The sequence below is a fragment of the Leptidea sinapis genome, chromosome 3, assembly GCF_905404315.1.
Source record: "Leptidea sinapis chromosome 3, ilLepSina1.1, whole genome shotgun sequence".
Lineage (NCBI taxonomy): Eukaryota > Metazoa > Arthropoda > Insecta > Lepidoptera > Pieridae > Leptidea > Leptidea sinapis.
The window spans coordinates 5,517,620-5,531,808 of NC_066267.1; the positions used below are offsets into that span (position 1 = coordinate 5,517,620).

The 14,189-nt window shown below is 36.1% G+C and overlaps 1 protein-coding gene across 1 annotated transcript in view; it reads left to right on the top strand.

Moving 5' to 3' along the window:
- LOC126979490 (actin nucleation-promoting factor WASL-like) overlaps positions 1 to 7,602 on the top strand; it is a 30,485-nt gene extending 22,883 nt beyond the window's left edge. The window contains exons 7-11 of the mRNA XM_050828815.1: positions 119 to 202; positions 2,729 to 2,827; positions 5,677 to 5,867; positions 6,798 to 6,884; positions 7,421 to 7,602. Coding sequence (XP_050684772.1) covers positions 119 to 202; positions 2,729 to 2,827; positions 5,677 to 5,867; positions 6,798 to 6,884; positions 7,421 to 7,579 — 620 coding nt within the window. The 3' untranslated portion in view covers positions 7,580 to 7,602. The remainder of the gene's footprint in view (positions 1 to 118; positions 203 to 2,728; positions 2,828 to 5,676; positions 5,868 to 6,797; positions 6,885 to 7,420) is intronic.
- Positions 7,603 to 14,189: the final 6,587 nt, after the last annotated feature.

Here is a 14,189-nt window from a genome sequence, read left to right on the forward strand (position 1 = left end):
TTTTCAATAGGCATTATTTTGACAGTTGGGAAAGAAAATGTAATAGCCCACATCCCGAACGCTATACGTCCCTGCAATAGTCTACTTTTCGAGCAACTGTATTAAACAATATATTTAGTTCCAGTGAGCGAGTGTCCCCGGAGCTACAGCCCCGCCCCGCCGGCCCCGCCCCGCGCGCCGCACGCCCCGCCCCCTGCTCCGCGTGAGTACTCCGACCTGCTGCTGTAGACTATTTGTAGATCCCTCTCTCCTGGGATTATTTATTTTTAGTTATTTATGCAACTGTTGTGTAATAAGAGGTATTAAAACACGAATGTGGATTTATCTCACGAGGCGAAGCCGAGTGTGATAATAGTATCACACGAGTGTTTTAATACCTAATTATCAACAGTTGCATACAAGACTTTATCTACACCCAAAAAATGAATCCTCTAAGTGATTCTGAAACAGTTAGCTTACTGCTAACATTAAAACAGCCAGTCCCAGTAGTAACATAATATCATCCATTACTGATTATGTACAAATAAACTAAGTATTAATGAAAGAATTATTTATTTTAGTAGTAATTTACATTTTGTATAGTGCAATAATTAAAATTCACTTGAATATTATGTTCTTTTGGAAATTAATTGCTCATTTTTTTGTAACAAAACAATAAAAATATCGAAGAAAAATGGCGGGGATTCGAATAAACTAATTTTTTTTTACGGCGCGCGACCTTCTGAAAGTGTGGAACGCGCGTAAACCAAAATGTTCTTTTTTTGAAATTCATACAGATGCCACGCATCGAGCAATAAGAATGTGGCTGTCTGTTGAAACTCTTTGCGCATGAAGGGATCGAAAAAAAACAAAGGAGTGTTGTTATGAAATTCAGTACAAAATTACAACACTCTTTTGGATGATGTAATGGTTATTAGAACATTGGGTGTTTTAATGTTGGCAATAAGCTAACTGTTTCAGAATCTGTAATAGAAGATTTAAAGCATGGGTGTAGATAAACAAATTAACACGTTGGTGGACAGTAACGGTCACAGGCGTCTATGTAGCTAAAAGTGATACGGCAGTACGCCAAACGACGACTAATTTTCCATACTATCATAAAGAACGCCATGTTTTACTGTCACCACAGGTATAATTAAGACTTTAGTGCTGTCACAAGACAATTTCCAAAAAATCGCCAAATAATGTACCTTCACGCTCACGTTCACGTTTTTTATGGTCCCCTCCCTAAGCAAACTACGCTCGTGGGCGTCATAGTTTCATACGATCAGTCGAGTATTGCACCGCTGCGGTGTTCCGACATGTTGCTATATGTTTTCGTGCGTATTTTTTATATAAAAAGTAACTAATGTTTGTTTTCAATGAAATTTAATTGTTTTATGCATAAGTACTAAATACTAATTAGAGACTAGTTGCAAATCTAAACAACGTATTTACGTTGATAATGTTTGTTGTACTAAATTTGTAACTAAATTTTTTGCAAATATCTCAAGACTCGTATGAAAAAAAAAAAAAAACGACTTCAGGACCTATTTGAATCGAGTCAAGACCCATTTGCTGGTGATGGACAGTACGTATCTGACGATCAGTATCAAACATCCCGTGCCGGATCCATGAGTTTAGGCAATGAAGCTTTTGCCTCATATACACGATTTATGCGACAGTCCAGAGCTGCTATATCATCTGACGTGTCAACATGCTCTTCGTCTAGTTATACAGATGTCTATGCTGACAAAACTTCATATTCTGACTAGACTCAACTCAATGAACATCGTGAAATTAAATGACAATACGGAAAAAAGCGTCTACGTCTAAGGCCGTTGTATCAGATCATATATTTTTTTTAATGTGTTATAACAATGTGTTATAACATGTAGGCAATTTATGAAAATAAGTAGTGTCTCTGTAGCCGCAACCACTGACAAAGTACTGTACACCAACGTGTTAAATTAGTTACCAAAATATATGAACGTAGATGGATGATGGTAAACGATGCGGGATGATGAAATCATATGGGCCACAATCTGAGAGTCGAACAAGACATATCATGATTTACGAATCATTTATCTCTCGAAAGGTTGGCTCGGTGGAAGAGCGCTGGGACGGAACCGGAGACGCGCAAATCGAGTCCTGCATCGTTCATAAATATTGGTTACAAATTTAATTTGTGTAATTAATCCCAGAAGTGAGGCATATTACTTGGGTATGTTCCGATATGCACTGCGAGTACTGCACAGTGCTATCACTCTAGAAAAATTCGTTTCGTTATGGATTGCCAGTATATTGCCGCAGTACCCTAGGGAAATATATGACGTCATAAATCGCAGTCATATTCTACTGTGGCCTTTAGCGCGAAATCGCTAGTGTTTTCGAGGTAAGGTACTTGCAGTACTTTGACCACGTGATCAGTCAAAACCACTCGAGTGCCTAACGTTTTATAAACAATACCTACATTTCAATCCCAAATATTTTTAATTTGACAGTACTCCAACAACCGTTTTTTTTTTAATGAACTAGAAAACTTCAATACACTCATTCGAATGCTGCGTTAAAAAATGCGGCTGACGGTATACGGGATTGCGTTCCGTTTTAAATACGGTACGGAACGGTACTAGTATAACTGGCTGTAAATTGACGTCACAGTGTACATGTGTCGCAGTGCATATCGGAACATACCCTTTGTAATATCAAGTTGTTCATAAAGTACTATCAATATGTGTTGTCGTAGCGTCCCGAGCCCCACCGCCGCCGCCGTCCCGTGCGGTTCCGCCCCCGCCGCCGCCACCCGCCTCGCTGCGGACTGCGCCGCCGCCCCGACCCGCACACCGTGAGTATTGGATTAACTTTTCAAATCAAATCAAATCAAAATATTTTATTGCAAGTCACATTTTACAGTAGAATGGTTGGTACATTAATGGGTAGACAATATGTGACGCCCTGCAAGGGCACAGCAATGTTATACATAAAATAAACAAGTCTTATACATTCTTATACTATATTGTAACTAATTCTCACAATTGTAGAAGCATTTTGAAACTAAAATATTTTTAAGATGTCTTTTAAATAGAGAAGGCTTCTCTTTATTTTTAATTTCGTTTGGGATGTGATTATAAAAATTTTATTGCCATGTGGTGAGGGCTCGATGACACTAATGACATACTTGTTTGGGGAATTTTTAATTTGTTTAAATTTCTATTATTTCGCTTGTTATTTGGTAGTGTTGAGTATAAGTCCGAATGTTTTTTAACAAATTTATATGCTTCTAGGATGTAAATTGAAGTAAGAGTTAAAATTTTGTGTTTAATAAAATAAGGTCTACATGAATCCATCTGCTGAATATTTTCTAAAATTCTGATACATTTTTTCTGTTGAATAAATATATATTTTATTTCACTACAGTTTCCCCATATTAATATTCCATATGATAATCTAGAAAGTGCATATGCATAATAAGCAGCAAGGGCAGATTTGAAATCTGTTACGCGTTTTAGTTGTTAAAGAGCATAAGTAAAATATGACATTTTGCTTTTTAATTTCTGTAGATATGGCTTCCATGTCAAGTGTGAGTCTAAATCAATTCCCAGTAGTGTAGCTGTGTCAACTGTTTCAAGTTGTGAATTTCTGTAAGAATATGATATATTTAAGAGGGATTTTTGATAAGGTTTAAAAGGTATAATTTAAGTTTTATTAATATTAAGTTCAAGATTATTATTATTTATTATTTTTTGATAAGGTTTAAAAGGTATAATTTAAGTTTTATTAATATTAAGTTCAAGATTATTATTATTTATTATTTTTTGATAAGGTTTAAAAGGTATAATTTAAGTTTTATTAATATTAAGTTCAAGATTATTATTATTTATTATTTTTTGATAAGGTTTAAAAGGTATAATTTAAGTTTTATTAATATTAAGTTCAAGATTATTATTATTTAGCCAACAAAAGATTTTGTCCATTGTAATATTTAATTTTTCTTCTAGTTGTTTTAAATTAGAGCATGGGATCAACTTACTGACTACACGAAATTATTTATACTAGCTGACCCGCCAAACGTTGCATTGCCATATAAATTGCAGATTTCTTTTCTACTTATTTTATATTTTGGATAATTCACACTATAACTTTATAAATCATAGCCTATGAGTTATTCTGGTGTGTAATCTATATTATTATAAAGTTTCATCAGAATCCATTCAGTAGTTTTTGCGTTAAAGAGGTACAAATATACATCCAGACATAGAAATTTTCACATTTATAATATTAGTAGGATAGCATCCTTAAATAATGTATCGTCTATTTAGAACTGCTTTGTTTATTTAGCTGCTAGATAACAGATGAAAACAGACGAAGTTTAATACTTAAGTGTGTGTGACAAGCTACGTCTTACACTCGTGATTTTTATGACACTTTGTGTTACTTAGCGTGCATTGCTCAAAGTAGAGGTATACTCTAAAACGTTTTTGTAGTAATTAAAAACATGTGCTGTATTATACAAGCTGTTTATAAATCCTGTACTATAGTATTTGTACTACCGTATCTTGAAGCGTATATGTCGTGTCTAGTAGTGAGAAAAAAATAAATATTGATTTTCAGGAAATAAACACAGTGAAAAAGAGATTATTAGCGTACCCAATTTTAAAAGTTTGGACACCTCTGCCTGCGGTCATATTAATTTTTCCCCGCCCACACACCCATTTCATTCATGTATGTCCCAGGGCGTGCGGGCGGCGGCAAAGACGAATGTTTTGTATTCATTATAAACATCGACTGCCTTATTCGTTTGAGGCGCCGCTGATTTTAGCTATACGCCATTGAACCGAGGTCAGGGCGGTGACCTAAGTTTATGGGTAGAATAATTGAGACGTCTTAAGGCGTCCTCAAGATTTTTAAGAACATTTCATATGATACATAATTTTTATCATAGCATTTAATCAAAGGGGTTTTTATTTAATTTTTAGTGGTGTCTTAACATACAACTTCATATCTGTGTCATTTATATATGGCTTGTTTAACATAGTGTATACATGTTTAATTTGAAGTTGTATGTTCTATTTACTTTCCACTGTTACTTTTTTATAACATGATATTGAAACATGATTCATAAATTGGATACAGTACCTTATAAACTATTTATATGTAAATACAGCCATCGTAAAACACTCTATTTGATTGAAAAGAGTGGCCATTGAGGTTTTGTATATTTTACTCACGAGTTTCTACTTTTTCCGAACATATATGAGAATCACCAGTGGGAGACTCCTTTGCACAGGAAGCCAGCTAGATTATGGTTACCACAACGGCGCCTATTTCTGCTGTGAAGCAGTAATGTGTAAACATTACTGTGTTACGGTTTGAAGGGCGCCGTAGCTAGTCACATTACTGGTCAAATAAGATTTAACATCTTTAGTCTCAAGGTGACGAGTGCAATTGGAGTGCCGCTCAGAATTTTTGGGTTTTATAAAAATCCTGATCGGCATTGCATTGTAACCGGCAGGACGTATCAATTACCATCAGCTGAATGTCCTGCTCGTCTCGTCCCTTATTTTCATAAAAATCATAAAAAAAATCAGATTCAGTAATTCAAATCACCTAAATATTTTTAATGACGATTTAAAAGCGCTTAGTGTAAGCCCAATTGAATAAAGTATATTTAAGTTTGACCATGTTTGTGTTCAGCGCCATCTAGCGGTCCTCCGTCGGTGCCGCCTCCTCCGCCGCCGCCCTGCGCCCCGCCGCCGCCCCCGCCTCCCCCGCCGCCGCTCACCCCCGCCGCCCCCGCCGCCCCCGCCGCCCCTCCATCGCCGGCGCCGCAGGACCCGCGCGCCGCTCTCATGGAGAGCATACGCAGCGGAAACAAAGCGCTACGGGTAACGTCCTCGCTCACCCTTATTCTTACACAAATAAAATTTGAAAAACAAAATTTTATGGACGATGCGGGACTCGAACCCCCGACCTCTGGCGTTCCGTGCCAGTGCTCTAACGAACTGAGTTAACCGTTCGAGTTACGTATCGTCATAAAATCTTGTATGCTTTGTTCAACTCTCAGATTGTGGCTTCATCTACAGGATCTACTTTACAGTTGATAACGTGCTCAACCCCAATATTTGCATATTAGGAAATTGACTTGAGGTGTCGCTCTTGTAAATCTACACAATTTGTTATGTTTTTAAAGTGAGCACTGGCACGGAACGGTCGTGGGTTCGAGTCCCAAATTGTTTTTCAGATTTTATTTGTGTATTAATCCTAGAAGTGAGAGTTATCACTTTAAAAACGTACCATATTTTTTTTTTGGTTAAGCGGAATTGCTTGTACTGCCAACATAGCCAAATTCTGAATAAAATGTGTTGCATATTTTTTTGTAAATTCACTGGATAATGGATTTCAACAATTGTTATTTTTAAAGTGATATCGCTCACTTCTGGGGTCAATTATGCATATTAATTTGTTACCGAAATTTATGAACGATGCTGAAATCAAACCCGCGCTTCTCGGACTCCACTCGGAAGATAAATCTTGGTATGACGTGTTCAACTCTCAGATTTTGGCTCCATTTACAGGATATACTTTAACCACGTTTTTTTTGTATAATGATGGATTCTGAAAAGAGAAATTGCTGGTGGCCTAAAACCACACCTTCAACGCAATCTGGCGCCTATTAGAAGCATGGAAAGGCTGACGTTGCCTATAGGGCTTGTCGAAATGATGAACACTACAAGCTCTATTGAGTGCATGTGATTACCCTTTATCTATATTATTTGTTAAATATTCATGAGCAAATATCCTGTTGGTTTATTTAGCACGTGGACGTCGCGAAACCGGCAGTGGCTGAGGACAGCCGCAGTAACCTGCTGAGTGAAATCAGACAGGGCATCAACCTTAGAGCGGTGAGTATACATACTGCAGATCTTTTATATCAATAATTTTATTTACCACTTTTGCGTATCGTAGGGAATATTCATATATTTTACTAAGCCAACCGTTCGAGTGACGCATGGTTCGTAAATCTTGGTATGTCTTGTTCAACTCTCAGTTTGTGGCGCCATCTACAGGATGGAGCTATCTTCACTCTCAAATCTAAACAATTTGTTATTTTTAAAGTGATATCCACATATATAATCCATATACCAAACTCTGGGATTAATTATAGAAATTAAATTTTAAAACCAAAATTTATGAATGATGCGGGCCTCGATCCCGTGACCTCTCGGGTTCTTTCCGAGCGCTCTTACCAGCTGAGGCAACCGTTCTAGTGACGTATGGATCGTAAATCTTGGTATGTCTAATGGCGTTGCGTTTCAATTATTAGGTGTTACCATCATTTTTGTTGCACTTTTTAAAAGATTTTGGAGATTTTGAGAGAACACTAGGCTAGCTAGAATAGTATATTATCATACCATTAATACATGTTTTATTACGACAGGTGAATCGAGCAGCCAACGGCAGTAGTTCGGTGGACGAGCGACCGCCGGCCTGCGGGCTGGCGGGCGCTCTCGCCAAAGCGTTACAGGAACGAGCCCGCGCGATACACTCGTCTGACTCGGACAGTGAGGCGACCAGCGACGGAGAGTGGGACGACTAGTGACGACCGCCGACACGGGTACGGAGTGACAGGTACTGCCGGAGATATATTGAAACTTGGTTACATTTGACATAGTTTGAAATAGCAATTACAATATGACGAAGAACATAGAGAGACAATAACCTGGCAAACTTTGAAAGCGAACAGTTGCTTAACGGCCTTACTTGAGATAAAAATCGTAACTATCGTTGACTTTTCTGTCGCAATAAATTTATCGACGATAACTCCGTGCACGCTGTCCGTCAATGGAACGACGTATAGCTAGTATACTAGCGATGTAAAGTTTGTATGGAAAATGCAATTCACGCGTCCTAATATAAGGCGATAAGAATGACTTATCGGGTATATTGGGACAGCTTCACATTATTGACAGCTAATTACTGACAGTGGAAGGTAGTAATTTATCTCTATCTGTAGATAGTATATTGGGAGCGGCCGTAAAACGAAGGGGAATTTGGCTATCTTCGTTTTTTACAAGATTATAGCTGTCATTTGTCAATCTATCAATCGCTGCACGTTTCAAACAATTACTTTTTTCTTAGAGAGCTTCGCTAGGACGCGAAGAAGGGAACACGAAGGAACATTAAACTACGGGCACTTTTTATCACCTCTGTTGAATTTTGATATAACAAGAATCAAATCATTTATGCAATGACCTATTCACATTTACGGACATATCATTCGCAGTCTGATACCGGAATGGCAGAAGTATGGTTAAAGATAATGTCAGCACCTCGGACCAATTATTACAATGGACGGAGTGACAGCTTCAAATGCGCACCAATTACTTATTATGTGCGTATATCATTTCTACTAGTAGTAGTTATAGTTTTACTATCATACTGAGGACATGTAAATCTTTAATTTTATCGAATATCTAATATAAAATCACTAAGTATAGTCAATAAATAGCTGTTATACCACTTACCCATGACATGATAATTCTGGTTTTTTTTAACAACTAATTTTGTTGTTCTTGATGAACAAAGTACAGCTACATTTGAAATATTTTTACCTTTTCAATAGATTTTTAACAAAACCAATGAAATTTATGAATATTTTACTTAATTTACGCGCAAAATCGTAATGTTTTGACCGACTAGACCAACTCGGTATCACCCAAGCTGCCACAATTTACATGTACAGTGCGACGTTGCCAACTCACATGAGCTATTCTTATTAATCATGCAAATAAATGGTCAAAGATGACAATATACACAGTATCAGAGTGGCAACACTTCAAAACAAGCGATAGCTCCTTCCATTGTAATAATTGGTACGAGATCAGCATACTTTTCTCTATAGTCGTATGTCAACTGTCACTGTCCGAATAAAACCTGAGCTGAATTAATGTTTTACATTGCTGTTTATTGACCAAGAATATTTAAGCAACTGGAGTAAATGCGGCAATGTATAGAGGCAGCAGTCGAAATTTGTTCTGGTGTAATTTGTGGCATGTTCCATATTTCGGCTTTGTTTTTATTCGAAATGATTTGTCAATATGTATAGAATGTCACTGCCTTTTATGTTTCTTTTTTTATTACTTATATCGAAATGCTTCTAAGATGCGAGTTATTATTTTTTTTAATTGAATTGAAAAACAGCCATCTTCCACGTTATCTCAAACACCAACACAGTGAAACCCTCATATTCGTAAAAATACCGTCTTGACATTTCGTTCTAGTATCGATTGATTATTTTTAATGACAGTAGTCACGTCACCAGAAGACGTCATGACACATGCATATCACATAACTTTTTTTCTTGTTGTTTTATTGTCTGCAAAAATCGAATTTTGTTTGGAAATAGTCGTAAAGAAACTTCTGGCGATTATCGAAACGTTTTTCAAAATCAGTCACCATAGCTGAATAGAGCCTTAGTTACGTTGATATAAATCTACACTTTACACACCTGCGGTTTCGAAATATAAATATGCACTATGTAGTTGCGGTGCACAAAGTGACAGTAAAGAAAACATAGAATACCTACCATTTACAAAACAAATATCGAAGAAACAATGTACCTGACTATAATAATATATAATAAAATAAATTTTCAGAGTCGCAACGACACTCTTAAGAGCTGAGTTGTACACAATAAAAAACACACACATAGCCCGCAACGAAGCAACGCTAAGGGTATATGTGCATCGGCTTGTTCACAGCTTACAGATAATTATTTGAACATCTGTGACAGTGGAATCCCGCCAATAAGTACCTGATCCGTCTACAGTAAGCGCGCGAGTTGAATGCAGTCCGGGTCTGTGGTAAAAATCTCCCCCCGCTGTCCGCACGCCTCGCCTGCAGTGTAGTGCTGTGCTGTAGTCATTAATTACTGTGTCATCGCGTTAATACTAAAGTTGTGATCCCTTGTTATTTTTTGGGATTTTAATAATGAGTGATCCGGGAGTTTTTTTTCCAAAAAAAGAGTTGTTATTCATTGCTAAGCACAAGAAATAGCGGAAAATGTTTTAAAACATGTGTGTTGAAGAAAGGCAGAACAAAAATCTGATATTTAATTATTAGGTTAAAATGTTAATAATAATAATTACTGAACTCTGCATTCAACTCGCGAGATATCTGTAGACGTTAGTTTTTCAAACGGCCGAGAATTTCAACGACGCCATCTCTTCTTGTTCGGACTTTAATGACGTATATGTTTCCCTTTATTATATCTCTATAAACCCTTTTCTTTTGAACTGTATCAAATCATGGAATCCACATAATGTCTTAGTTATATCCAAATATTTTGAATTTTCTTGACAAGACTCAAAAAGTCTCGTGCCAGAGTTTGGTGAGTCAATATCTCCTGAGGATGGCTCGTGTGGGTGTCTTGATTGTTTGAAGACGAATATTGGCGGAATTAACACTCAAGAAAACTTAAAAACATTAGGATAATTATGGATTTCCGCAAAATAACGTCTACTTCAATAAATTGTCTTAGTTACACTTAATATATTATAAAAATTCAGCTGTCGCCTATAACCGCTATTGCTGACGAGTTTCAAATTGCAAAGGTACAAAAACAAATATAATGAAACCGTTACAAAGTAAAAACTGTTCGTTGAATATTTTTGTAGTTATTTTTTTTGGCGCGTTAGGGAATAATTATCAGAGTGAACTAATACGATGCGCGCGCACACCGTCACTTAAACTCGACACCCTGACGTTAGCTGGTCAACTAGACCATTTGTATCATACGTCAGCTACCAAAGCTCTTTTAACTCATGTCTCACCGAATCACAACCAAAGGATGAGAATCAAATAAATTTCATTATGTATAAGCTGTGAAATATTTTATTATTACTCTTGGGTATTATAATGGTTTTCGGCCTTACTATACAATTATATTATACTAGGAACGTATTCCGGGTCGTTCATACTACATTTATATTATTATTTTATAAATATTTTATTGCAAAATTTTTATCTCAACATAAACTTAACACGTCGGTGTATGAAATAAGATAGCGGTCCACTAGCTCATGGTTTCTGTTCGAAAGTTGAAGAATCGTAGTTTCTATTAAAAACACAATGAGTGAGAATTTAGCGCCGCATACAATTATGCGAGGTAGTGTATATATGTGTGTCAACACAGGATAGGATCGTTCTATGTTTCTGTGGTACCCGTGGTGGTGGTGATAGATGTGCCTTATTGGATAAAAGAAGGGAACCTGAGAAAACTCCGTGCATTTCAACACTCTCATGACGGAGAGGCCGACTTATACAACGGCACAGCATGACATTTCATCGTCCTACAATGCAAATGTCCCAAAGCCCGCTAGCCTTCGTTCCTTTCTTCGTCTTAACAATCATATACACAGAGTACATTATATAATATAGGTATAGAGTTGTCAGTCAATTTCAAGGCGAAAGCGACATCGCGTGGGAAGTTGACGAAACTTTCTCGGTTATACCTACATATACGTATAACATAAATACCTGTATTATGGTTGTTTTAATTGTATTATTATAAAAATGTGTGTAAAACACAGGAATTCCGCCATAAATTTAATGGCAGAATTACTAAAATGTAGATATTCCGAACTTAAGTTACAATAAAAAAACATATTATTTCGATATTCTTTTATTGTAATACTGTATAGCGAATGTTTGCATTATATTCTCATCGTGCGTTGAAATTGCTCCTCCAAGTATTTTATTGATGTTTCTGCACATATAAAATATATCATAGATATAGTAAATATCTAGTCTGTCAATTGGGAACTATGCTCTTTGCATTTTAAGGAAATAAACGGAAATCAGTATATACTCAACACGCAACGAACACCAAACAACAACAATAATGAATAAGCATAGCGATGGCGGCAAATAAATTAATAAACAAGATGGCGATTGGCGGCTACCTACTGTGTAGTCGGGCGAAGCGGGTCTGTGTATCAATCAGTGCCCTCTATAGACAAGTTGACAAATTAATTTTAATGTGATGGTATTGTATGAATCAAGAAATGTTCTAAGTGCAAACGCCGTGATGATACAACTAGCGTCGGTGTCGTTGCTTAGTCTGAACGAAGTGCCAGATGTTTGCCTGTTGACTACACTCGGTGGTGACTCTGACCATATCGAATTAGTGAATCGCCGCTTAGGTATATTGTACCGTTAGCTATTTCTGTTGATATCTCTAGCTATGCGCTTTTTTGCATATTTTGAAGTTGTAACGAACTGGACTATAAACATTTAAAAAGTTAATACTAGCTAAAATTCGCACCAGTGTCCGGTTTAGGTAAAAGTTCTACGGAGACGTGCCTTGGCGGCGCCTTAACATTTGTGTGTTACGAATGCTGATATTTTATGTAACTTTTGTAGCAGATGCGGTGCAGTCTACCCATACCTTAATAAGTCGATCTATATATTTTGTAAGTGCCGCGTACCTAATTTATTTCGTGTTGGTAACTAAACAGTTTCTTTATGACGGCATAGCAAGGCTTGGCACTCATATGTATTGAGAAATATATATGAGTTTTTAGTGTGCCAAAATAGTATTCGATTTTTATTTAAATAATCTTTGAAAACTATTATTAAATCGTGAATATATATTTGTCATGATAATCATATCTATCATTCCATCGTGAACTAATCAGTTCTGAAATTTTCAGAATTACAAATTAGTCGTGTGCGGAGATTTCGAGTATTTTGTAAAGGGTTTGACGTACATTTAGCATTATCTATTGAATTGTAAGTACTTTAAATGTATATAATAATGTTTTCTTATAATTCTCGTGATGAATTCTAAGTCTGTAACCTTGTTATTTAATTAACAATTATATTTTGTATAATAGGGTAAGTGTTAATTATTGTGTATTCGTTAACAGCTAACGGTTAAATCGCTTCTTGGTTAACAGTGTGTACTTCTTTCATCTCTCTTTAATTAATATCGCTATTGTAAAGAAAAGGGCTTACAAGATGACCAAAAGGCAGAATGAAAAAGACCTTAGGCCCGGTATCCACCAAAGCATAGAGGGGAGGAGATAGCCACAAAGTTTGTCAGGTTATTTCCAACAAAGTCAGAGCTCGAAACCAGTCAAGTAGTGTCTCTACGAAAGGAAGCCGTCATGTCGTTAAAAAAGTACGCATCTCCGTACTGCCGCATCGCTTGATCGCTCGACGCGGCACATTATTTTATAGAAAAATGAGACATCTCCTCTTCTCTCCGCTTGATCCATTTCCATCCAAGCTAAGTAGAGAGATGTGGAAATAACGAAATCTGATTGGTTATCAAAATACATCTCCTCTCCGCTTTGGTGGATAACGGGCCTTATGGCACTACACACAAGACGTGCCGTTACAATAAATACGAAGATTATGTAATGTAGATTGAGTATTATTTAAATGTTCTGTATTATTTCTTTTAAACTGAAATATTGTTAATTGTAAGAATGTAAAGACCCCGATTTATTCTAATAACCAACTCACACAATAAACTTTATTACCAAGTAGATGGAATTTAGCAAAATCAACAAGGGGTTTAGAACAAATTAATAAATTTATTCGGTTGTGTCAGATACTATATTTGTATTTAAATTTAGCTCATGTTAAAAAAGGTTGCTCTCATAAATTAAAGATATACCTATCTAGACGTTGGTAAAAATGACATTTTTTTATTTCATTCTAATCAATGTACGGACTTATTAAGTGTGTTACCGGCAATGTATATTCCGATATTTTCCCTACAGCCGGGTAATGTATTAGTAAAATTAATTTATTTGATCATTTTAAAATTTAAAAAATCTTTCGTAAGAAGTTTGGAGCTACCCAAAACGTGTTGTTCTGGCCAAAATTTAAGAGGAGCATTAAATATAATTAAATTGCACATTTTTTGAACAATAAGCAATTTTTTGTTAATTATTAAAAATAAATAGTGTTAAATATTTATCTAGTTTAAAATTGTGAAGATCTTTACAATAATTACCGTGTTACCTTGAATGTAGTTCATTAAAAAATAAAAATAAAATCTATATATACCATTCGTAGCTAGCGGACAGTATGCGTATTGCACCATATAAATAATATTACATACATTACCTGGACTGACTAGGTACTCTATAGATAGCATAGATACCTGAATTACACAGATGGCTGGTAGAATATAT